The following is a 26,169-nucleotide window of genomic DNA, read 5'->3' on the forward strand; positions in this document are numbered from 1 at the left end:
TGTGCATGTTTTCCAGCAGTAATGACTATAATGAGCTTTTTGTAAGCTTCTTTTAATTCCCAACCTATTTATTTCCTGTTTCTGCAAATATAAACTTTGATTTCTAACTCTTATTTTTTAAGCAGTGAATGCTACACCCCAGGCATCACAATAATACAAACAAATACTCATAATGACCATCTTGGAGGTCAAAAAAACAAAAAGCTGTGTTTTCTGAACACGTTACACACCACTGCACGAATGATGGCTGAAATTCTCAAATTCTAACCCAGAGCAGTACCACACCAAAACCCCACAGTGTGCCCCAGCAAAATGCAGGAGCCACAGAGTACAGCAGGTCAAATCACACTTCCCAGGATTTACAGCAATCCCAGCAGTGAATTTAGAACTTGCCTGTTTCCAGCCTCAGAACCTGCAGTCACCTCACAGCCCACAAAAGTAGTAGCCAACCAAGTTACCTCCTGTGTAAGGAGGTAAAAAAAAAGTCATAAATCAGCCTTTTCTCCACCTGATAATTGTACAGTGAGGTACAGCATTTTTATCACATTGCTCCTCAGGAGCGTCCCTGTTCACACCGCAGAGGTACTATTGAAAGCAAAACCATAAGTGAGGGTACATGAGCAAACCTCTCTACACAATAGCTTCCCATCAAAGGTAAAACTAGACATCATTATTCTTGCAGTGAAATATAACCACTCCTAGGGAAAGGAAAGGGGAGAAAAAAGAGCCTCAGGAAGGCACACATTTGATATCACAGAGTAGTGTGAAAGAAAGATTGGGCCAGGAAATTATTCTTTTTACCGGGGTACTTCCATAGTTTAGGCATTTATGTATTTTATATCTTACACCCCTGAAGATGGAAAAATTAAGATTGGTCCAGGGCCGAGCACCAGACTGTTTAAAATACCAGATTAAATAGTTTACATTCCTCTCTCTTAACTGATAAGTTTGTACCTTATATGCAGGTTAGCAGGCATAGCTGTTTGGAAAGGTATCAATATTGTATTGTTATACATACACGTTATAATTTTTAACTAGATTTTGAAGTTGAACAGATTCATGGTGAGATCAGTAATAATTTGAATATTTTATTCTACCATTTTTTTCTCCCAATATCGGCATATGAATTATACAGTTGAATTTAATAGACAACCTCTGAGGAGACCATTAACTCAAACATTCTTGCAGCAATTAGCTTTCATCTGCTATGGATCGATTTCAGCATTTTCTATTTGAAGTAAGTGCCAAACTAAAGACGAATCGCAGCCAAGAAAAAGCTTTTTAAGAAAAGCAGATGCCAGGCAAAAAGAGCTTTCTTTTTTAAACCCCAAAACGCTTCTCTGTGATCCCCCATCGCCTTCCTCTCCTGCAGGCTGCTCTGCCTGAGACGGGTCTTGGCTGCCCAGTTTGTGCCGATGCTTGCACGGGGTTTGTCTGCTCCGTGGCAGGGATAATAGGGAAGCATTCATTCCCACTTTAAAAAGTGTTATTCATTCCCACTTTAAAAAGTGTTAACCAGTCCCCTTTAAAACCCCCGAGCCCTGCGAGTCAGGTTAATAGGTGGGGTAGTTTTTTGCCACTTGAAATCCCCAGCTGCTATTGAGCTGTTGAAAACTATTAAATAAACAGGTTTTTCCTAATCCGGGTTCTTTTGGTGGTGCTGATTGCTCTCCCTAATGACTTTAAAGGTACCACCCGAATTCTCAAGGGTCTAATTAGTAGGTGAGTGTCCCTTCCTGAGCATCAGGTCCGGGATTTTTACTGATCATCTCCCAGCTAACGCTAGCAATTTAGCAGTGATTTATGAGGACCCCTCCCGTTTCCTTTGTTATAGATCCGGAGGGATCAGTGAGCCCTGAAGCATGTCCTGTGTGCTCTACTTCAATACTTTGATTCCTGAATTAGAGGGAACACTGTAGTGTATACACTTACATGATTTTGCTGCATCAGATTTATCATGGGTATCTAAATGTTAAATTATTAAGTTGACAAATATTCAGATTCTTCTGTACTCCTGAATACGAAATTACCCATATCCAGAGCAGCACCAGGCTTACATCTGCTGTGGGCAGGAAGTATTTCATTGTATATCCTCATGACCTGCAGACTGGTACAGAATTATTTTCCACTTTAATTACAGTTCCACTGTCATCACTGACAAGAAAGGAAATGGTTTCATGTTCCTTTATCTAAAATTCACTCCAAACTGTCAGATAAATACATTTTCCAAACTCAAGTCTCTTAGCTGAGCCATGAAAGAGTCAGTGAAACACAATATGTGCTACATTGGTTGTGAGATATTTTGCCAGGAGAGATGTTATTTCAGAGCCATTACTTATTGCACAAAACCATGAATTGGTTCTCTCAAGAAACAGCATTTCTCGTGCGCTTCACAGCAAGAGGAGAGAATAGTCCCTGATGGATAATCACCTTCCCTCTCATCTTACACACTCACTCTTCACCAGCAAGGGCAGCAGCAACACAAACCACCAGGCTTGCTTTAGAAAAACCCCAGTTACCAGCTGCCCTCCAGCTCAGTGCAGTAGCACCAGGATGGGCTAAAAAAGGTCCACCACAAAAACCTTCTATGAGGACAGGAAGAAGCAGTGAGTTGCCAGCCTTTGTCCTTCCTGAAGGAACCTTCAGCATTCCAGGATCTCAAATGGTAAATGAGTAGCGTCCACGGTACCACAGAGCTGCAGACCATCAAAACGTTATTTTTCAGTGCATGGGCTTTTAAATTATTTGTGTCATTATTTTTCACACTTGCCTTCCTCCTAGCACACCCCTTCCCCTCTCTGTCCCCGGGGACTGGTGGCCATGCTGCGGGCAGCCACTAGAGGATGCCCCCAGGGACTTGGGTGGTGGCAGCAGCAGGTCTGGTTGACAGGCAAGAGAAAATCCTCCCAGTCCCTCTTCTGGGGCTGCTCCTTTCTCCCCTGCAGCATTAGCACCCACACCCTCCCACTCCTGCAGGAACATTTTCCATTGCTGGGGTTAATTCTGTGTTGTGGTGGCAGGGGTGAGGCAGTGGCGGAATTTCCCAGCAGCTCCAAAGCCCTGTGGGGCGAATGGGAGATGATATTTCAGAGCAGGCAGAACTGCTCAGGCAGTGGAGCGAGTGAAAGCCCAAGCCCGGCACCACTGAGTGCCCCAAGGAGGGGGTGGCAGCTGCAGGAGGGGACGTGCCCTCCCCTCTGCCCGCTCCAGCCTGAAAGCAGAGCCGGCTGCAGGTCCTTCAGCAGAGCCAGAGGACCCCCGGGATGCCTCCCTTGCACTCAGATGCATCTCCAAGGTCCCTCTCCAGCTGCTGAGTTGAATTCCTCCCTGATGTAAGCTCCCGGGTGGGTCTCCTTGGGCAGCCCTGCTCCCCTCCCCAGCCCGGTGATTATCCAGTAAGCTGCTCATGCCAGCTCACTTTTTATAAAAGCACCTCTAGATTTCAGGCCAGGGTTTATTTATTGAGTTTCTCTGCACTTTTCCTTTCTCCTGCTCTCCTGCCAAGACCCAGAGTTGTACAAGCCCTGGAAGTAAACAGAAAATGCTAAGCTTAGTTGTTTTAGGTCACCATAAACTACACGCTTATCTGCTTTCAGAATACATAAGCCACGGGATATCATCTCAAGTCAACACAGAAGGATAAGGACTAGAATGTAGGTCTGGCTGTAGGTACAAATATATTGGGATCATGGTGGGGAAGTGTATGTTTGTATACAAGCAGCCTTTTAAAATATTTTTTTGAAGCCCTCTTTCTTTTTCCTCACAGGTTCCATATTCTTCTGGCAACAAAGAACTTTTTATATCTCTGGGGTTTCATATTCCACCCAGCAGCCTATCATAGGAGAGCACAAATCTACTAAATAGTAAAATGAGGGATTACTTCTACTCATCTGTTGACAGACATTTCTCCAAATTGGATCAAATGATTAAAGGTATTAGAATGACGTCTTCAGATCCAGATCAAATCATTTGAAACCTTGAGGGTGTTTCTCCTTTGCTTGGAAGAAACCACCAGAAATAGTTGTAGGTGCTAATTGCCCATTATTCTCACTAATGTGACATTGTTAATTGGGACCTTTGAATATTTTACTTACTTGAATCCTAACTGGGGGTCTTCAAGATGGAAGGACTGCGCTGCGGTTTGCTTCCCAATGTGCCCTTTGGGATCTCTTCCGACGCCTGAATGGTTCTGCCTCCAGCTGCTTACGCTGACAAGAGGGGTCCAGGCTGTGAAATCTTCCAACATCTCCCACTACAAAGATGGCACTGCTGAAAGTCAAATTCAATCAGAAGAAACGGGTAAAACTAGCACAGGGACTATGGCTCATGAACTGGTTTTCGGTGTTTGCTGGAATCCTTGTTTTTAGCATGGGATTGTTCCTCAAAATTGAGCTCCGGAAGCGAAGTGAAGTGATGGACAATAATGAAAGCCACTTTGTGCCCAATTCTTTGATATTGATGGGTATATTATCCTGCGCCTTCAATGGTTTTGCTGGAAAAATTTGTTACGATTCTCTGGATCCCGCTAAATTTGCCAAGTGGAAGCCTTTGCTGAAACCTTACCTGGCACTGTGCTGCGTCTTTAACATGCTCATTTTCTTCGTGGCTCTGATTTGCTTTCTCATGCGGGGCTCCCTGGAGAGCACCCTGGCCCAGGGGCTCAAGAACGGCATGAAGTTCTACCGGGACACGGACACCCCTGGAAGATGCTTCATGAAGAAGACCATCGACATGCTCCAGATTGAGTTCAAGTGCTGTGGCAACAACGGCTACAAAGATTGGTTCGAAATCCAGTGGATCAGCAACAGATATCTGGACTTCAGCTCCAAAGAAGTGAAAGAGTAAGTGACTTGTTGGGGTTTGTATCATGTAGTGTCGATGTTTGATCAATGTTGTCCTCAAGTGCCAACACTGAGGCGCTGACTGGAAGGGGATCTGTGCAAAATGGGGTCTTGTGGAATAAAGCATCCCAAATGACCACCTGGATTGCTTCCTCCCCTGACAAAGTCCTCCAAAGTCATCCATAACATAAAATAAAAAGCACCAAACTACAATTCCCACTCTTACCCAGTGTGATATAAACAGGCTAAATAGTTTTTACTGTCTTTTACTGCTTTATAAACCCATTACCTTGAGCCACACTCCCAAAATCAACAGGAAAGTATCGGAACTTTACTAATCCTTAAGCAGATGTCAATGTAATTTATTAATTTCCAAAAAAAAGAATTCCCTGGAGATATACTGTTGATACCACTTTTAAAACTCCACTTATATATTGGCAGCTAATCAGCTGCATGGAAATAAATAGAGGCAAAAACACTTTGCCAATAACTCATGTCTTTTAGATCTTTAAGATTTAGAATTTTATTTTTATATTCACTCAATGGATTGCTTCAGTGCTGCAATAATATTGAGCATCAACTGGTGTTCCTAGCTTTAGACAGTGGCCCTTGTAGCCATATGTATTTTAAGTTCTGTCCTGTGCCTGATTTTTTAAAACCTCACATGAAAGCAGCACTAGTTTATTGTTTCTGTACAAACCAGATCAGGCTGTTGACCAGAAACACCTTAATGGCTTTGATGTCAGTGCCCAAATAGACAGTAATCCTAAAATCAGGTTAGGTGCAGTAAGCTCAGGCAGAAAATAAACATGAGAACAAAATGAACTTTTGAAATTAAAAAAGTAGTATTAGCCATAAATATCCACAACCTTTAAAAAAATTAGGCACTGGGGAAAGAAATGGTTATTCTGGGTTCTTTGAGAACATAATTCATTAAGGTTTATGCTCTGTGGTTGCATAATGGATCCTTTAAACTGGAAGCAATCTGCCTTTTAAATATACTGCCTGTATTAAAAACGTCTGAAGTAATTTTGAAAAAAAGCTTTGTGTGTATCTTGGGATCTCTTGGGATCCCTGCCTGACTTTGTAAATGGTATTTCACTTGTGTGTGTCTCTCTGCAAGTTCTTTTGACTTGCTGGGTGGTCTGGTTGTTTTTGCAGTTCTGAATGAGGACTTTTTTTAGTGAAAACTGTTACAGATTTAACCCATAGCACTGCAGGATGTTATAACAAATACATTCACCATTGAATAAGGGAGTGTTTCCATTGCAAAGGTATGCATGTGGATATAAATAACTACTTGAAAAAACCTTGCCAGCATTATATGGAGATTTGAGAGCTGTAGCTTAATCCAGCAGCAGTGGAAGGGCGAGGGACAGAGGGAAAACAGGGTTATACTGTCCTTAATAACTGATGCCTTGTTTGTGACTGAGACTCAGGGTAATTTCTTTGTACTACTGAGGCAGGAACTAGGGCATTAAAAATCTACAAATGGGTTTTAGTGAATTCAAGGTTTGTACTATGTGGTGGTGCACAATCTCTGCTCCCATTCCTGGTAGGATAGTCTGGCCCCCTTGAAGCCAATAGTAAAGTTCTCCTTAGTTCCAAGGAAGGAGGGAATCCGTCCCCCACAGTGGGATTTTTATATTATTTGTAGAGCAAAGGCCTGATCCAATATCCAATCTCTCTGAAATTGGTGGAACATTTACACATGAATGAGAATTAGATCCAATCCAGAGCACTCTATACATTTAGGGAGAAAACCTCAGCTGTGTTTGCTGTTTATATTTAGGTCATGATTGCAAAGTTGAATTTCCCTTCACCAGGTTGTTGGAACCACCTCTCGCTCTATGACACAATTTTAAAATATCCATATAGAAAGCTACAAGAGACGCTCTTTTTTTTTTTTTTTTTTTTTTTTTGCTCTCTGCACCACTGTGACTTCCCATTCTGTGATTTTCTAAGCAAAATGGCTTGTTTTAAAACTGCAGTCCTTTCATTATAGTTTTTTGCAGAGTCAGTGGAACTATTTGCCTTCTAAGTTATCTTGCATCTAAACATCTCCTAAGACACCAGGCTAAATGACTGTTTACAGAGAACAACCACAGTGTCAGATGAACAATAGCTGGGGAGCTCCTGCAAGAACTTTGGAAATTTTGCAACATCCTGTTGCTGAAACACATTTCATGTTTTCAATACTGGCTGCCTTCCCAAGCCAAGAATAAATACACAACCCCTCCCTGGAGATAGTATCATCAAAAAGAAGCTATTAAGTTTGCTGGATCAATGGGTATAGTGGGTTCCAAGGCTATTCTGAGTTTTTTTCCACGTTTAGGTCAGCTACAGCACCTCTCTTCCAGTCCTAACTATGCTGTCATCACTCTTTTCTGACTGCCCCTCCTGAATTCTCTCAGCCATTCACTTTTGTTAAAAATTAATTTCTTTGAAGAAATGACACCAGAAGGAGTTAATTACAGACTCAGTGCAGCCTTGACATAGAAAAGGATTTCAGAGAGAAAGGACACCCTGGACCAACACCGCTATGTGAACAAGGGGACACAGAGAAAAGGCATGGTGGGAAATCCTTTTTGCCCTTGCTTTCCTTCCTCATGCAGATTTGCTCCTGGATATGTCTGTGTGTGTCTGTGTGTCTGTCTGTGTGTCTGTGTGTGCATTCACGTCCCTTCTGCCCTTGCCTGCAGCCGGATCAAAAGCAACGTGGACGGGAGGTACCTGGTGGACGGCGTCCCCTTCAGCTGCTGCAACCCCAGCTCCCCCAGGCCCTGCATCCAGTACCAGGTCACCAACAACTCTGCCCACTACAGCTACGACTACCAAACCGAGGAGCTCAACCTGTGGCGCCGCGGCTGCCGGGAAGCGCTGCTGAACTACTACAGCGGCATGATGAGCTCCATGGGCGCCGTCATCCTCCTCGTCTGGCTCTTCGAGGTAACCCCTGCCCCCAGACACGCTGCACTGAAGTGCCAGCTCTGCAGCATGGGCATCTGAGTGAAAAGCAAATCTGTTTAAAATAAATTTCCCCATTGTTAGGCTGAGAAAATATCTGATAGCTGAGTAAAGGCGGAAAGGTCCCGGGTTGGAACCAGAGATGGAGTGGGTGTGGGATCACAGACACCTCTTAGCAGGGCACAGAGCCTCGAGAATCCCACAGCAAGAGGGGGAAAAGGGAGTGATTTTCTCTCAAAGGCAAGGTGCTGAGCAGGGAAGAGAGTGCAAGGGCTCTGCTGTCCAGATGCATTAATTTTACACGTCACCATTTGTGGGGAATGAGAAATACAAAAAAGCAGCACATCAGAAAGATGTGACAGTAATTAGTGGGACAGAAAATGCAGTTAAAGGTTTTACACCCCAAACAAAATAAAGCTTTAAGCCACACACAGTGGAATGATTTCAAGGTGTTTGGTCAGAAAAAGTGGTTTAGGTGGAGCAAGTGGATTAAATTCATTTTATTCTGCTTCCCAAAACCACGACACAAATGCAAACAGGGCACTGCCCAGGGCAGGTGTCTGTGGGCACCATAACCCAAAGTGCAGCTTGGCTGATAAAATACTGTTCATCCAACGCAATGAATCCCCAGCCTCTGGGAGAAGGCCAGTTTTCTAGCCAGGGTGTTTAACCAACACTAATGCTCGGGGAGCGTGGGCTGGCAGTGGCACGAGGGCTGGAACGTGAGGTGCTGGATGTGGAGATCAAGCAGGACCTGCTGGTAAAAGGAAGGGTGCAGCTCCCTGGGGTGCAGCAGATCCTTTCCTATCCTTGGAATGGCTGCTGCAAATGGCATTGCCTAATCTAAATGATTCAGCTGCCTTTTTAAAAATTTAGATAGATGCAAATTAAAAAAAGATGAGTTACATTTTGATACAAGCACTGGCCTACAGCTTTCCAGGAATGAAGATGCTTTTTAGAAAATAAACACCTACCTAAATCTGTGAACTGAAAAAAAATCATGAAATTACTCCATGTTGCGTTGTTTTAAAAATAACTGCTCCGAACTGCAGAGAAATGTATTACCTCTTTGCACTGTTATTCTGGCAAGAAAAAAAACAGAAGGTCTTTATTTTAACCCAGATTCAAGTGCAGAGCTCTTGAAGAGAGGGGAATTTCAACTGTATTTGAAAGTCAAAGAAATTGAAAAACTCAGGGGAAAAATGCACAAAAATACCAATGCCAGCTTCAAAAAATCATGACTAGGAACCTGTAACATACCTCTGCTAACTTGCAAGAGATTAATGACAGTGATATGTTAACATTAATAGCAGTGATAAAAATGCAGTATTTTATGTCTAACTCTTCAAATGAAGAGAGTTTTCAAATTAAGGGTATTTTATTCAGCCTGTGGCATAAGGAGAAATAAGATCTTCTTTTCTTTGTCTTTTTCAAATTAGAAGGTAAGACTTTTTTCAGGCAATCAGAGAACTTTTAGGGCAAAACTTGAAAGAAACAACATGATCCTGGGTTACAATAATTTGCCCTCCTGAATATGTATTACTTGAATGATATTCTACCATAAAGGGACCAGATTTGGGTCTGAAATTCCCTTTGGTTTTAAGGCAAATGTTGAAGGAAGGAAATAGGCATTAATTTAGTCTCCCTTGAAATATAACAACTTCCTTTAAATTCCAGTCAGGGTAGGAAACAATTTTATGCTGAGCAGGAGGGCAGCAGAGGTTCCAGCTCCTGGCCAAGGTAAGTGTGGGTCTGAGCAGGGTGAGCCCAGGGGCAGTGGTTGTGCTGGCTCTGTGCTTCTCATTTCCACTTTGACTTCCTGGGAAGGCACAGAAAAGTGAAAAAGCAAAATCCGGGGTTGCTTTACACCTGCAGCCACCATGGACTCAAACCAGGTGCTTCTCCAACAAAGCCCTTCTGGGGGCTGTGGACAACTCTTCCAGCTGGGTTGCTGGAATTGAGGTGTGGGAAGGGGGAGAGAACATGGAGAGGAAATACTAATCACAGCTGTTATTCTGAGCTGTAGAAAAAGGTAACGTCAAACAGGCACAGGGACCCCATCTCTGTTTCACTTTTCTACATTAAGCACAAGGAAGAATGAACCTATTTTGAAAAATCAAAACTTCTGTTTGAAAAGAATGCTAATATCTAGAAGCTTCTTTTCCTAACAAAAGCTGTAGACTTCCCATGTGTGACAACCAGTCATGAGGATGACAAAAAAAGATCACACCCTGCTCTGGCTAAGCCGCCTCAGGCTAAACCCTGGCAAACAGATGGGCTTCTCTGCAGAAGGTCAAGAAGAGCAAGCCTGGATGTCTTCTTGACCTGCCTCAGACAGCAAAAAGGAAAAGAGGGGTTCAAGGGTGCCCTGAATAAATCATTTCAAAAGGAATAGGCAGCTGAGGCTGGTTCCTAAGCTGCTCCAGGTCCTTCACTTGTGCAAACATGTGGATCTCGATAGGTCACAGCTGCCACGACAGCCAAGAGCCTGGGATTCACCTCCCATGTGCCACAGCCCGGGCCCGGCCGAGCTCCAGGAGGGCACTGAGACATTCACAGGAGGCACATCCTGTGTTGGAGAGTAAACTCTCTGAGGCATTAACAGTAGGGGCGAGTGCCTGGTGATCTCCAAAACCCACAGGCAGCAGGGACCCTCCAGACAGACACAGTTTGTGTTGCTGGCCCAGCTGGAGAGGCTGAACGTGCTGGGGTGCAGGGGATGCACCAGCCCAGCCCTGTGGCCATAGCCCTGCAGAAACACTGTGGCTGTATTCTTCCTGGCACTTTAAAGCTGCTGTAAAATGACAAGAGTTCCCATGACAGGGAAATCGTCTCTCAGCAAGACTGGCCTGGCTCTGGGGCTCTGACAGCGCAGCCTTCTGTGCTGGATTGTGGTTAAGCTCAAATCTACAACTCACAGGCTGGTTAAGGCTGGAGGTTTTGCTGTGGCCTCACCAGGGCTGAGCAGAGGGGAAGAAGGATCACATTCCTCAACCTGCTGGCAATTACTCCTCTAATGCAGCCAAGGATATTGTTTTCCCACTTTGCCACAAGGGCTCATTGTTGGCTCAGGGACAGCTTGGTGTCACCCAACGCCCCAAGGCCCTTTGCTGCCAAGCTGCTGCCAGCCAGCCACCCCCAGGACATGCATGGGGTTATGCCTTCCCTGGTGCAAGATTTCAGCTAAACTGGTGGTCCCAGACTCTCTGTGATCATATAGGGGATAGACTAATTTACCAGATACTTGTCTCAAACTTCCTGGGCTCTCTTCTCATCTGCCACAGAAGGCAGGCTCAGATCAGTGGAGGTGACAAGGAGACAGACATTTTGCATTGCTTTTAAGGAATCTCAGCTTCAGGGACTCAAAATTTTGCTTAGAAAGGTTTTTAAGAGAACAAAGTCTTAAACTAAGAGAAAATGTCACAAAATCTCTTACAATGATGGGTCAGATGCTTAGTGCTGCACAAGCACCTTCCTTTTTAAAAGCATGATAATATTTAGTGACTTAGAGCTATCCAGGAAGCCAGTCCACCTACTTTGGCTGTCAAATAGGGGCACTTGGCAAGTCAATCACAAAACAAAGCTCCTGCTGACGTGCAGCGAGGTCACAAGTAGAAAGCAATGTGGAGGCCATTTCCTGCATCCAGCCCTGTTTATCTGCACTTGCAACAGCCATTGATTTCAAAGATATCAGCCCCATGAGTGAGAGCAGCAAAACTGGGACTCAGAGTAGAAAGAAGATGTCAAAAGCTTTAAATCTAACATGATGGGATTTGTCACTTGTTGTGACTTTTATAGAATAGTGCTTTAACTGATTTAAGTCATCATATTATTGGCTAGATGAAGCTATTTCCAGACTCAGAGCCACCTTAGTGACCGTAGTGTGGCTAGTCATACATTCCTGTGTTAAGCAGTATGAACATTTGCCTTTGGATATGGAAGTATTTGATGAAACTTGGTTGTTTGACCAATGTTTTTCCTGTTCTGATCTTGAGTGAAGGCAGAGAAATATGAACATCTGCAAACGTTGATAGGAGACAAGTATAGCTTTAGTCTTCCAAGAGTTTGGAGACACTGATCATATACAAGTAGGATGACCACAGCAGACAGCCCATGGAAGCTCACGCTTGGGCAGTGCCTCGAGTCCAAAAGCCAGATGTGAATTCTGCCACTGGCCTTGCCATGTGGCTGAATCGCATCCTTAAACCTGCCAGCCTCTTTAGCCATCAGGGTTGAGGAGGACCAAAGGTAATCAGTTCCTTGGGAAATTGGATAGTGTGACAGAGGCATCCTACTTCCCTTAGAGAACAAATCCTGTGAGGTCCAGACAGCAGTAGGTGTTCTCCAACTGAGCTTTACCCAGCACGTGAAGGACCAAACCAATCTTACTGCTGCCTCATCCCAGCCACCAGCCTCTTCTGTGATGATGTAGGCTGCCTCTTCTGGGAGCTGCTGTTCTGTCCTTCTCTGCTTCACTCATCAATCACTTTCTTCACAAGCACCACAAGGGTGAGGTCAGAATGTTCTGAACAGTGTTAGAAGGCAGGAGACTGGCTAAAAACACACTTTCTCTCTGGAGGCAGGTGCAGGATGTTGTCAGTGTCAGCAGTGTTACACAGTACCGCAGAAAAAAATCTCAGTCAGGACTGCTGGGACTAGGTAATATTTAATCAGAAATATAAGAGTTGGTTTAGGTGGAACCCGGGAGAGATCTGCTTTGGTTTCCTAATTTGTACATACCTATATTAAAACAAAATCGGAATCTGAAGCAGACAAACTAATGGCTCAAATCCTAACTCTGCTCCGTTCTGCATAGACACTGATTCATTAATATCTTAATCAGCTTAATATATTCACCAAACATATTAAGTCAATGCAAAGTCAAAATATTTAGCTAAAACTAAGTGGGTGGTGGCCAAGGACGGTGTTGCACACCCAAACTGCCTTGTGGACATCCAGCACATGGCAGCCAGGGATGCCTTCCCAGAAAAGCACCGACACTGACGGGGCTCGAGGAGAGGCCCCTTGGGCACGCAGCCCCTCGGAGCAGCAGCCCAGGCTGCCCCAGCAGGGGACAGGGAGGGGGGACAGGAGTGTCCAGGGCTGGCTGACGCTCTCTGCCTGGCACAGATGTCGGTGATGGTTGGCTTGCGCCTCCTGCACACCTCCCTGGAAAGCATCGCCAATCCCGAAGACCCGGAATGCGAAAGCGAAGGGTGGGTCCTGGAGAACAGCCTGAAGGACACTTTCAAATCTGCGCTGGAGAACTTGAAAAAGCTGGGTAAGTTCAACCAGGTGGAAGCAGGAGCCGAAGGGGCCGAAGGAGAGGAAGGTGGGAAGACGCCAGCCATCACAACAGTCAGCTGAGCTGCTCCTCCAGGTGGACTTTGTCTCAGAGAAAAGCAACACGAACTGAGAATTGTGAATGTATCTACATTGTAAAAGCTATGTATCAACCACCAGAACACACATTTCTACGCATGTTCACTTTTGTACATGGGAACATACAACACAATGCACCCTGGGATAAAACACTTATCCACAATGTGAGTACACCATACCCATATCCTTTTGGGAATATGACCCCAACTAGGACTTGCAATATTGACGTGTTCCCTTATCAGAGACAGTTAGTTTAAGAAAAAAAAATTAAAAAAAAAAAGATTGCTGGCATCACATGGCTATCCATTCCATCTTATTTTGAAATTAAAAGTGGAATTTGAAAAGTTAATATTTTTTGCTCAAGTTGTTTCATCAGCATACTTTCTGTACTTCAGCTTTTAAGTACAAACAGATTGGGTTTCTGGAGAGTAACATGGTAGAATTCAAAGAAGGAAGGATTTCCAGAATTGTATATAACTTAGTATACAGGTATTTTGACAAACCTCTCATATGTGATTTTTGTTAATGTGCTAAGCAATGGTATTTTCTGCTGTATTCTTGAGATGTACATAGAACAAGATGCAAACTTATGCTGAGAATTTATGTACTAAGCAAAAATTGTAATTTAATGAAGCATCCAAGCATCATAAAAACAACATTCAGGTAAGATTGAAGGGGTTTATTTTTCAGGGTTTTTTTGCAGGCTTGTATCTTGAATGTGTTGTAGACTAATGCTTCACCTTGTATTTAAATTCTTTGCAGAAGCATAGAAAATTCATCTTTTAGTGGGTGGAATCCAGGCTACGAGCATGTGCCAGTTATGGCTACTCTGGACATTTTACAGAGTATGTCATCTCATAACTTGCTCCAGAATATTCAAGTCCAACTATTTTTAAGGCACGAAAAAGGCAACCCCAAATCCAGCCCACTTAGAACTCACACTTTAAGTATTTTCTAGGGGCCTAGAAAGTGGATACCATTCATCCACAAATACATCAAGCCTCACCCTTTCAGGCCAGGAAAAACTAGGTTTCAAGCAAAGCCCAATGTATAAATTTTACTTTATCATTGATAGGGTACTCCTCATTATATCTTTTAAATCAAAGGGAAGGCACATTTTGCATATGCTGCATCTCTCCATAATGTCATAGCTGGAGGATGCTGTTCTCAAGTTGAAATTAAACACAAAAAGAGTTTGCTGTGGCATGCAGCCTCTAATAAGGGAACAGGGCCTCATCTTGGATTTATTTTGCCAGATAATTTCAATTAAAGGGAAAGAAACCTGAGAGAACAAGCCCCAGCCCCCCGCACCAATGATTGCAAACACCTCAGTTCCTCCCTGCAAGCCAAGCACCACGCTGACTTTCACCCTGGCTGTGCAAACCCTCTACTTCTCGGGAGTGTCCCTGGGAGAGGTTTCTCAGTGGGTCCCTTCTCCCTGGCTGGTGGCCGCCCCTCAAAGGGGACGTGTTTGCAGCTGTGTCACCACTGCACAGCCCACTGGTTTCCATTCTTAATCACTTGTGCACTTGCCCCAGCAGCACTCAGCTCCTCCGGCTTCTGTCCCAGTTCCTTCTAGGATGGACAGATCAGTTCAAGGCAGGACAAGCAGGGATTTGTCCATACCTCATGCTGTAGTTTCCATCTCAGTGCCCAGGGTGTTTCAAGCCACCTGCACTCAAAGTTTGATTTTGACAGGTGTCTGTGGTGTCCTTTCACTTTCTCAAAGCTGGTCAAAGCTTTCAGCTTTAGTTATGGTCATTAATTTAGTTACAATAATAAATTAAAAAGTCACTCTCCTCTTCTGTGTATAAGACTAGGACAAGGGCACTGACAAAAGGCCAACTTGCTACTCACCACAGCCTATCGTCTCTTGCTCTGCTGAGGGACAGAACTGCACGAGCCAGAGCAGCTCCTCCCTGCTCAGCAGGCCATCACTGGGGCCAGCTGCCCCATTAGAGAAGAACAGGATTGTGGATGGCACACAATGTGGCCACATGTACCAGAGAAGAGTTTTCAGAGGAGTCACATGTGGATAGGAGCTGTGTTACAAGGATTAATCACAGTCTTTCCTTGGGAGGCTTCAGCGAGCTGTGATCTATACCCATTATTTGACTAGACTGACTTTTCAAAGAGATCAAGATTTATTGCTGCCCTAGAAATCTGGCTTAGGACACTAATTTAGACAGGATTCTCCAATTTTTTGTGGTCTCTGTTTTTTATAAGATTATTGCTAAAGCAACATAACATATTTTCAAACCATTCTTTCAATGCCACACTGGAGAAGCCAGTTCCCAGAGCAATGGTATCAGGCAGGTAAAGAGACCATCTGAGACAGGTTTATGAAGAACGGTACTGGAACCAGGGAACAAAGAGTATATCAGCTAATGCTGTCTAAAATAAAGCCTCCTGGTTGATGAAGATCTTTGTGACATCTTATGATTACCACAATATTGTAATATGACTGCTTTGTACAATATCACATGTAATATATCACTCGTCCAATCTTACACATACTTACTTGTGATACTGCAAATGCTGTTCTAGATAAAGATATTTCTGCTGACTGCAAATGTAAATTTAGGTATTAAAATGTTATTGCAAGTAAAGATCTCTTAAAAGAAAATGTTTAAATATATACAATTTAATACAGATTTCTTTAATTTGCATTACTGCTGACTTATTTCTTCCGAATTCATTTTTTTGGATCTGTTTTATGTGTTCCTATACATGGGAAGGTTTCCCCCGTCTCTATATAATGCTCTGAGAGAAAGCAAACATTCCTCTTTTCATGTGCCCAGCTAAGCTCAGGATGTGCAAGCAGACCCCCAAAGCACCTGCCTCTTACTAGAAACAGAATTTGCTGTGCTATTTTAATAGCATCCTCTTGTAGTACGTAGGAATTAAAACATCTTCACAGCCATGAACGTGATGTTCTGGTCATGCTGAACCAGTGAAACCACTGGCATCCTCAGGGTCTTGGACAATCAGCTGGCTTTATAACCTCTTTTTCTCCCTCTGTTTAAATCTAACTTGCAATGGACATTCAAAAGAACACATTGTTCTTATTTTAAATTTAAGTCTAAAGCTCACAAAGTCAAATCTCCCTGCAGCAATCCGACGATTTCCAGAGCTGTGCCCTGATTTTGAAACTAATAAACTTCAGAAGGATGTGAACTTAATTCATGCAAACCAGGCCACTTCTTTTTAGGTACCTCCATATGGATTAGCAGCTTAAATCCAAGTACCCAGATCTCAGATTCAGCCCAAGGCCTTGAAGTATCAACTCTTCAGAAATACCATTTTTAAGAGAATGACAAAAAGTGCATTATTTTACCAATGACATTTATTTGAAGGGACATAGAACATTGACTAAAGTGCTTTAAAGGAGGAAATATAAACAGCTTCCTTAAAGCTATTAGTTCTTAAGTAGCCTTAATACAATTGACAAGATTAGCCTCCATGCATTACATAGGCTTGGGCATTTGGTAATACCACACAAATGCAAGTGTGCAGCTTAGCAAAGAGCATGGGAATGCTATATCGGGCCCACAGGCACCACAGACCTCCTACCTGATGGGCTGGGAAGATTTTCAAGGTTGATATAAAGGAATCCCAGCAAAACAGTTCCTGATTTACACCCAACTTGCTTGTTTTGTGAAAGAAGCCAATGCTGTTCTTAGCATAATAAATGGAAAAAGGGGACGGATCACAAATGCTTATTAAAAAAAAAAAAAAAAAGAAAGAGCATTATTAGAGATTAGTTAATTAAGAGATAAGGCCAGAAAAATAGAATGGAACCATGTGATAACAGCCCCCTGTGGGGAAGACACAGGCTTAGGCAAATTTATTTCTGGCAACAGCAATGCAGTTATCTCATATCTGAAGTCGTGCCTACGTGGAACATTTTCTGATTTATATCAGACCAGTGAGTGACTGAAACACTGAAGTAGTAAAACACATCTCTCAAATCAGCTGCATTTGCTGTTCTCATGTCATTTCATAGTATTTCCATTGGTATTTCTGAATCTGAATCCAAAGCACAGTTGTGAGGTGGAACAGCTGGAGGAAAGCCTGGCCTGGAGCTCAGCTTTGTGGACTCTCCATCACAGTCCCTGCAGCACCCTGCTGGGGAGATACCCCTTTTTGCAGCTCCTCCCTAACATTTGGGAGGGCTCCACAGAGGAAGGCTGAGCAGGATTCCCAGCTCCCATCCCACCAGCTCCCCACAAAGCACATACAAACAACTACCCTTGCCTGATTGTTTCTAAGAGGATGGTCCATAAACCATGAGGGAGTACATTTCCACAGTTTGTTCTCAAAGCTCTCCAGAGCAACAGGTGGTGCAGGAAGCAGAGGAGCCAGTCAAACAGTGACACCAGGACCAAAGGACAGGTCTGCAGCCTGCCACCAGACTGATGCATACCCTCTGTACCAGACAACCAAGCACCACATCCCTGGGCAAAACAGGGTCAAACATTGCAAAGCAGAAGCAAGGAGACCTGGGCATGTGGAACTTGGAAAGGCACAATTGCAGCTGGAGGGTGATGGAAGAAGGAGAGCAAAGCACTAAATCTCAGACACAAAATGCCCCACACTGACTCCATTAGTAATAGGGTGAAAATGTTTAGTTCTTGAAAAAAAAAAAAAACCCACAGAAGTCACTTTGAAGTCTGTGATGATGCAGAATTTAACAGCAGCACCAAAGAAATGTCCTTCCCAGCTGGAGATGCACAGAGCTCTCACTCCAGCCAGGCACCAGTGTCAGGATACCCAAGCTGGAAGGAGACTCTGGTTGTGTTCATCAGTTCCAGGGCACACACAGATCCCAAACACAAAGTTTTCCTCTCACAAATTGCCTCCTGCCTTTTCTGTCACCCAAATAACCTGTCCAGAGGGTGGCACAGCTCTGCCTTAGACAGGTGGGTGTGAGTTTTCCCATTTATACATGTGTTTTCTCCAGCACAAATAACAAGCTAAGGTTTAAAATGGCAAAAACACAGAGGGGACATACCAACAAGGACAAGATGAATTCACAACTTTGTATTAATTAATCTTTCATTAATTACATAAATTAATCAAGAGTATAAGTAAAATTTATTCTGTAATGTTGCTGTTGGCATATTTTAAGTAAATTCTGACAGTATTTCTTGTTCTACTTCTCTAGGTTGATTTTTTATTATTTAAGAGTATTTTAGATTATATTTGAGATCAGGTAATATTAGAAATGGATCAAATGCATTTCAGGAAACATTTTATTCAGGGAAAAACTTGCAGTGGTATGTCTAGATCTCAAATAATTACTACCTCACCATATCCGACTCCAATGGGAGAAAACCACTTTCTGTCTCCTCCCTCTTTGCAAGGTGGCACTCACCAGGAGTGCTGCTTACACAGGTAGGCATTCCCAGTGCCACACACCCTCCTCAAATACTTCCCAGCCAGGTCCAGGTCTCTGTCACTGGTGAAGGTTTACAAGTAGATCCCAAATCTCTGAGAGCAGGATTCAACCCCTTCCTTGTCTCATCACAACCACTGCTGATGGAATCCACGTGCACCTCAACAGCCATGCCTGGAGCAGGGCATCCCACCTTGAGCACCCACTGTGCTCCAGGGCAGTGAAGCAACCACATGAGGTCTTGGGTTTGCTGTCCTAAATGGATGTAACACCTTTCAATGCCTGGATAACTGCTCTTCCACATCTGCCCAACAATTTCAAAGGCTGCCCACACAGAAATGTTTGTCTCACACATGATGGCATTAGAAGCAGTTACCTCCAGCCTCCCAGCAGAACACTCTGTGCTTCTGCATGCTCCAAATGACACACATGTTGCTAGTGTAGAGCATTTACCACTCCATTAGAAAAAAAAACCCTCAAAAATCCTTGTTTTCAGCTCCATCCAGTTCAAGCTGACAGAGCGTATCCTAAAGACTGCATTACAAAGTAGTACACAGAAAAAAAACTCCACAAAGTTCTTTGTTTCAGAGTTCATGCTATGCTCCAAGCTTTCAGCTATTAGAGCACTTTATGAATTACCAAAACCTGACCTGGAAGGAATTATCATACACACATGAGATGCCTGACTAGTTCAACAGCATTAAGTAGATGCTTAACAATTACTGCAGAATTTTTTTCTTCTTCTAGTGTTTGGTGCTAAATTGCACATTAATTCCAAGACACTGATACAATCACTGCAAAAATACTCCAAGGCTTCTTGGAGCTGTCTTTACAGGGAGCAAACAGCACCTTTCTAATGCAGGCATCTCTAGTTAGAGGACACCAGTGAATTACATCAGTGAACACATTGCTGATCCCCTTGCCCTTGTTATTTTTATATAATCTTCACTCCTATTCATTAACACACTTTACCATCCTCCACACTTAAGAGTACTGCAAGTACAGAAATATGTTTCACACATTGTTCCTCAAATACACGGTTGATTTCAAATCAACACTTGGGTTTTATAAGTCACTAAAATATTCCACAGTGGTCTGTACAGACACCTTCCCTAACCTGAGCTCAGCTGTCCCACCCTGCCCAGGGCTCTCTACCCAGTCTGGCTTTCCTTCCAGGATCCCACGCAAAGGACAAGCTGGAAAACTTACCACCTCCAAGCTCACGCTGTCTGAAAAGAGACTGTGAAAATATATATTCACAAACTGATGAAAAAGTAACATTTAATCATTGCTGTCATGGAGACGAAGATCAGTACTTGCCATTTCGTAGCTCCTACACCTGGCGCACTGCGAAACTCCTCATAGTCTCCCTCTTCTTTTTTCCTCCAAGAGAGGAGTGCTTGACAAATCTCTCCATCAAAGATGTAAGATTTGGGCATCTAATGTTTGCATGCCAGGAGAGGGGGAAAGGTGGCAGAAGAGCAGGAAAAAAAGCCAGGATGAATATGCAAAAGACTCAAGATAAAAATATGCAAAGCAGTTTTTATCTGTGGAACAAAGATTTGTAGAAGAAATGTTGAAACTGCCACGAATGAAGTATGAATAGAAACGTACATGTATGAAACAGCAGAAGAAATAACTGAGCAAGCCTTTAAAGAGCAGCATGTATGGATAACAAGGGATGTGACTGACAGCAATAAAGTGGGAAGATGCTGAGAAATGTGTCGTTTCCACCCAGCCCATCAAGCCTGAGCTCCAAATGGCCGGGGTACAGTCGCCTTCTCAGCAGCAGACCTGTGCTTTGACAACACGAGGGAGAGCATGTGCTGTGTGCCATTCCTCTTCATGTTATTATACCAGCCAAGGCACCCCAAACAAGAAAAGGCAACAGGCAGCCTTACTTGAGATTTAGGATGGGTGAAGCAGGATACTGAGGCAAAATACAGCTCCACAGGTCCTACTGAGCCCCAAAGAATATAAAAAACATTTCCAAAAGCCATTGCTCCTGCCCTCTGTAGCACCTAGTCCTGGCCAGACTGCTTGGACAAACACCTTGGTGTGCATGGTGTGTGTGGGTGGCTACAGTGAACTCCAATAAGAGAAATCACCATGCCCTGCTACAGTGCTTCAAGCTGAAGCACTGAGCAGTACTTTAGTACTGAGCTTTCACAAATAAATACATCATAAATGCTCAGCTACTTCTCAGGGCCAGCTGGTGACAAGGGGCACTGAGCAGCATCAAAGCACTCCTGACATGAGCAGAGGAGTACAAGGCATGACCAATGTGTGGTAATCACAGGGCTCTGCTTTGTAGAAACCTGAACTATTTTACTGCAGCTCACAGGCACTATCAGCCTGCAACACATTTAACTAATACATTGATTACTTATAAGGTGACAAACACTATTATCAACAAAACTAGCTCAATGCTGTTACATAAAAGTCACACCTAAATTAGCCATTAGAGACTGATTCTCCCAGAACAGAACCAGGAATCACTATTTCTCCTGACCCTTAGTCTTGGGATAAAATGGAAAATGAAATCCCTTCTTCCCCTTACTGGAGAAAGCTGCTGAACTGTCTGAAAAGCACAGCTCTGTGGAACTTTCAGTCAGGCTGCTGAGTTTTCCAGTGGATGATTTTCCAGAACCTGGTCTGAGGGAAAGCGCTGACAGATGGAGAGCCTCAGACAAGGCTGGGATCCCCAAGTTCTTCCCTGTCCCTGACCCAACAGCTCAAACTTCCACAATAGCAGAATCCCCAGACTCCATGGGCGCTGTTGGCTGGCAGTAAGGAGAGGCAGGGAGGTTCCAGCTCCTCCTGGCCATGCCTCCAAGCTCCAGAGCTGCCTGTGGTGTGTGTTCCCCCTGCAGCCCCAGCAGCCAAGCAGTTTTTTACAGTTGTCCCGGGCTTATAGTGATGCCCTTCCATCAGTCATTGCCGGTTCTCCAAACCAACAAATGACACACCCACAGGGTAAAGCTCACTCATAACTTGAAATTGTCAGCAACTGGAGATGCAAGTTTGCTATCCATGCATCCACGTGGCTTCCATCAGTCACTAACAGATGGACAGCTTTTGTTTCAGCAATACTTAGTACAGTTCTTCCTGAGAGCATTTGCATGAACACAGCCCAAAAAGAAACACCAAATCTACTCTAATTCCTCCACATTCAAATCCCAAGAGGAAAAAAACACCAAACCAAGAATAATTCATGGTAGGAGAGACATTTCCCTACAGACAACTTGCCTGTAAGACTTCCCGTTGCTGCTAAGCAACCTTTCTGTGTGCCTGTCCCTGAGGAGACGTGGAAGCCATTCCATACAGCTTGAACCCAGAGAAAGAGAGCCAAGCTGCAACGTGCTAGCTGAGCATGCAGAGGGGTGGCTGGCAGGCTCCCTGCCTTGCACCACTCCTTCAGCACCTGGAAGCATCCTGCCAAAGGCAAGCCTGGATAACAGCTGAATGCAGTGCTGTTCCCATGAAGTCTGTGACGTTCTCCATACAGCATCAAGAACTCTGGGGCAATCCTCACCGTACACAGCTGAGGAACTGAACAGCTAATGGTAGAGAAGGACTTGCCTGCCTATGGAATTTCCTTTAATGCCACTTAAGATATGAAAAGCACCATTCCATTCCCACTGTTATGCAGAACTAACTCAACAAAAGCTAAGCTGATTCCAATACAAAAATACCCAGATCCCAGAGAACCCCACAAAGATGAGCCCAGTACCTCTTGCTATTACCAGAGGTGCCTATTTTTATATATTCCGCTGCTGTAAAACACTTTCTCTGTACAGAAAATGTCTTACTTTAGAAGACTATCAATATGATTTCTGACATCCTCACAACCAATTTGGGGAGATGTAAACTAGGCAGACTGCAAGGTGGACAGAATCTTGGCTGGATTTTCAGCCTCACAGGGTGGCAATGAACAGTTGGAAGCAAACCAATTGCAAGCAGAATTCTGCAGGGGCTGATATTCAAGCCCAAACTGTTTAATACTGCCATATTTGACTTCTATAATCAATAATCCCAACAGCAGAATGGAAACAGAGGGTCACCACCTCCTGCTGGAGGCAATTCCTAGAAGGAGCAGAGGAGAGTCCAAGGCACAAGGGAAGCTGACTGAAAACTCAGTTGATCATGACACGACACTACTATGAAGAGATTTGAGATGCAACTCTCCTTGTACAATTTAATCCTCCAGAGAGGAAAATAGCTGGGATTTAATGTTGAAGGTGGGTTGAGCATCCAGTTTCTCCTCTACAAATTCAGGCCACACAGAAAATTTTCATGACAGAGCTTCCAAACAGAACACCATCATTTCATATAAAATAAAAAATAAAATATACTTAAAATGAGATGCCAGGGCTCAAGCACAACAGCTGGCCAGGGCTCACATCGAATGAGAAAGGACAAAAAAGCGTCTGTGCAGCTGCTCACCCCATGTCCACTGTCCCAGGAAAAGGAGTGAACTGAGCCCTTTAAGTCCAGGTTGTTCTCATTGCTAATAAAGCGGGAAGGCATGAAATTTACTTGCTTAGTGATCAGCATTGAAGACTGGTTTGAGGGACATGGGAGGAAGCTGCAGAGAACCAGAGGAGAGCTGAAAACGGAAATAGTCTTGAGAATCCATGAGCACTTAATTTCTCTGTAACATCACATGAGGTGGTTAGAGAGCTGTGGCAGCACTGGCTCCTGGCACAAGTCAGAAGGCATCAGGAGTTTGTTATCCTGGTTACAGACTTTGAGCAGAGTAAAAATGAGCCTCCTGTGGCAGACTGGTGGGAGTAAAAAGTGTTATCTTCTAGTATGAACAGAGTAAATAACATTACTGATGTGCACCTCAACCCTTATCCCTTTATAAAATGTAACTTACAATCCTTTAAAAAGACGATTAGACTTTTTGGTGGAGGTCAAGAAAGGTTTAGCTGACTGAAGCAAGTGACACTAATAATATAATCATCTTACACTTATAGCCAGGGAATTGCAGATGTTGCACATCCAGGTATTTCTGCCAGCTTGTGATTAACAAGGGGCACACTTGAAGGAACAAGCTCAGCAAAATTCTAAAAACAACATTTAAAAAGTACTTATTGAATGCTGACATGAAAAGCTCCTACTTGATGTTTTCAGCTTTGTTTTGTATTTTGTTATGACATTTTTGTATCTGGGACTTTTTGTAGCTTCTGTTATTTTTTTTTTCTTCCCCCACAAACAATATTTTCTAGATTGCACACATAATCCATAAATATTAAAGTTATAGCCAATTTATTACAGATATTATTTCCCTGATACTGAAACAATGTTATATATAAATATTTCTACATTAATATAAACACATGCAAAACAAATCAGGAAAGAGAAGTCTTGAGTTAAGAATGACCAAATTGCTAAAAAAAATGATAAACTGTATACTTTGCAACTATTTGTGGTTGCAGTATCCAACTCTGACCCCAGAGGAAAACCAAAAAATCCTTCTTGCTGTCAGTATTTTGGTTTGCACAGAGAAATCTGTCAGAATTGTTGATTATCTTTTTAATATTATGATTACAGGAAAAGAGTTTTTCAATGCAGTTACACATTATTTGAAACTGTGCCACACAGCTTAAAAAGCAAAGAAATAGTAACATCACCAAAAAAGTGGGATTTCTAAGTACCATGCACAGAAAATTGTTGGTATGTCAACCACCTTAATTAGGGAAGGGCAAAGATAAAGCATTAAATGTCATTTTCCCCTGCAACTTCTCCATGTCTCTTCCTAAAAAGTGACAGCAATATTCAAATAATCCAATCTATGACAGATAACAGAGACAAAAGCAGTCTGTAGTGATGTTAAGAAAAGGAAATCCACATTGGCCAAGTTTCTTTATTTGATACTTCACATCTTCACTCAATACTATTACTGAATGTTTGAAAAACTGTCCTGTACACCATGAATATACAAAATTTATCTGAAGCATTAAATCTGTAAAAATAGGAACAATTCAGTCAGACCAAGTGTAACTGAAGACCTGGCAGACAGTGAAGGGAATTGTTTTTCCGGGCTGAGACGCAGTCAGAAATTAAGACTTAACTAAAAGAACCACAGACTATTAAGGAAACAGAACTATGTAAATTAAGATTTTACTAATTTGTCAGAAGATAGGAGAGGGAAAGGTAATGGATTTTATTTTAAATCAGTAAGCATAATGAGATTTTTAGAGACACCTTGGAGGTCTAATTACATACAACTAGAAAACTCACTGCCTTCAGGCACCCTCATATCAAGTGCAAATCTGCGCAGTTATAGAATATATTTATAAAATATACTATATGCAAACATCTTTACAGAGCTTTAAATCAAACCAAAAAGTAAATATACTTAATGGGACAACAGGGGGACAAATAATCAAAAATGTGGGCAGTGTGATTGTGGCCCTTCAAAGCCAGAGGAAACCACTCAGTTTATCCGCAACAAAAAGAAGATGGGATTTGCACCTTAAAAGTTGACTGTTAACAAAAATGAGGAAAGTATCTTCTGTGCTTCTGAAAATTAACATAAAATCAGCTTTCATGACTTTTGCACAATATTGTTATCTTAAAATAATTTCTAAACCACAATGTCAACCCTTGAATACCAATAACCAATCATGTAATTGAAAGTGAAAGGGTTTCCCAGCTAAATTCAAATTAAAAACTACATAATTCTAAGGAGTGCAATGCTCTGGAAAAAGCTTTAAATTAAATTATTTTACTTGTAAAGCTAGTGTTAGGTTTTTTTAGTTAGAAAACAACTGGAAGCAAGAAAGCTGCAAGAGTACAAATGACAAAATCCTTTTTAGAAACACCACGTGAAAGAGTGAATTGTCCACTGATGCAGACAGAAACATCCATTTGCTACATTATTTGCTTCCTTACTTCATTCCATTGCATGTACACACAGAATAAGTATTAAAATGCAGAACAATAAATAAACTGGCTCAGATTACTAGTCAGGGGCAAAACACAATCCTGAATTGTGCTCTATCTAGTTTCTGTTTCAGCAGTCTTTTTCTCTTCAGTTCATGTGAAAAATCATAGTCAGACTTCCAAAAAGAGTCGTTCTTTTTTTTATCAGAAACTTAAGTTCATTTGCCCAGGTTCATAACCCAAGACATTTCTGTGAAGAAAGCACAGTGCAAATTATAGGACTAATAAAATTTGCTTACATAGAAAGAAGTTTGCTTGATTAATGTTAATTGGTATCTTTATGAAATACATTGTAAAACAAAGATTAAATAACAGGACTGAGTTTGTTGGGGGCTTTTTCCTTAGACGTTTTTCCTCATCCCTCCTTTGAAAAGCTTACTGAATTACAAAAATCTTTAATAAAGTTCCAGTCTTCAGCAGATAATCATTATAAATGCTGCCAATCAATGCCAACTAGAGTTTGATTTGCTTCTTGTGCATGTCCAATTTCCTCTGTAATACTGTGCTGCTGCCAGAGTTTTTGAATCTTTTTAAATCGCTCTTTGCACAGATGTAAGGGATTCCCACGTCTGAAAAGGAGATAACACTTATCAAGAATGATAAAACACTGCAACTAAGCACAAACAC

At 42.7% G+C, this 26,169-nt stretch overlaps 3 protein-coding genes across 4 annotated transcripts in view; 1 reads left to right on the forward strand and 2 right to left on the reverse strand.

The window, feature by feature from the left end:
- Positions 1 to 19,819, reverse strand: part of BICRAL (BICRA like chromatin remodeling complex associated protein) — a 70,053-nt gene extending 50,234 nt beyond the window's left edge. Inside the window, exon 1 of the mRNA XM_072927524.1 lies at positions 19,798 to 19,819. The gene's annotated coding sequence lies outside the window, so the exon portion shown is untranslated. The remainder of the gene's footprint in view (positions 1 to 19,797) is intronic.
- Positions 3,640 to 13,313, forward strand: PRPH2 (peripherin 2). The gene is made up of 3 exons (XM_002195165.7): positions 3,640 to 4,841; positions 7,544 to 7,790; positions 12,939 to 13,313. The coding sequence occupies exons 1-3, from the start codon at positions 4,261 to 4,263 to the stop codon at positions 13,173 to 13,175; spliced, it is 1,065 nt and encodes a 354-aa protein (XP_002195201.1). The 5' UTR covers positions 3,640 to 4,260; the 3' UTR covers positions 13,176 to 13,313.
- A 4,026-nt stretch (positions 19,820 to 23,845) lies between the features above and the next one.
- Positions 23,846 to 26,169, reverse strand: part of UBR2 (ubiquitin protein ligase E3 component n-recognin 2) — a 55,954-nt gene continuing 53,630 nt past the window's right edge. For both annotated transcript variants that reach the window (XM_012572359.5, XM_002195101.6), the window contains exon 47: positions 23,846 to 26,111. In XM_012572359.5, coding sequence (XP_012427813.3) covers positions 25,970 to 26,111 — 142 coding nt within the window. In that variant the 3' untranslated portion in view covers positions 23,846 to 25,969. The remainder of the gene's footprint in view (positions 26,112 to 26,169) is intronic.

Source organism: Taeniopygia guttata, chromosome 3, assembly GCF_048771995.1.
Source record: "Taeniopygia guttata chromosome 3, bTaeGut7.mat, whole genome shotgun sequence".
NCBI lineage: Eukaryota > Metazoa > Chordata > Aves > Passeriformes > Estrildidae > Taeniopygia > Taeniopygia guttata.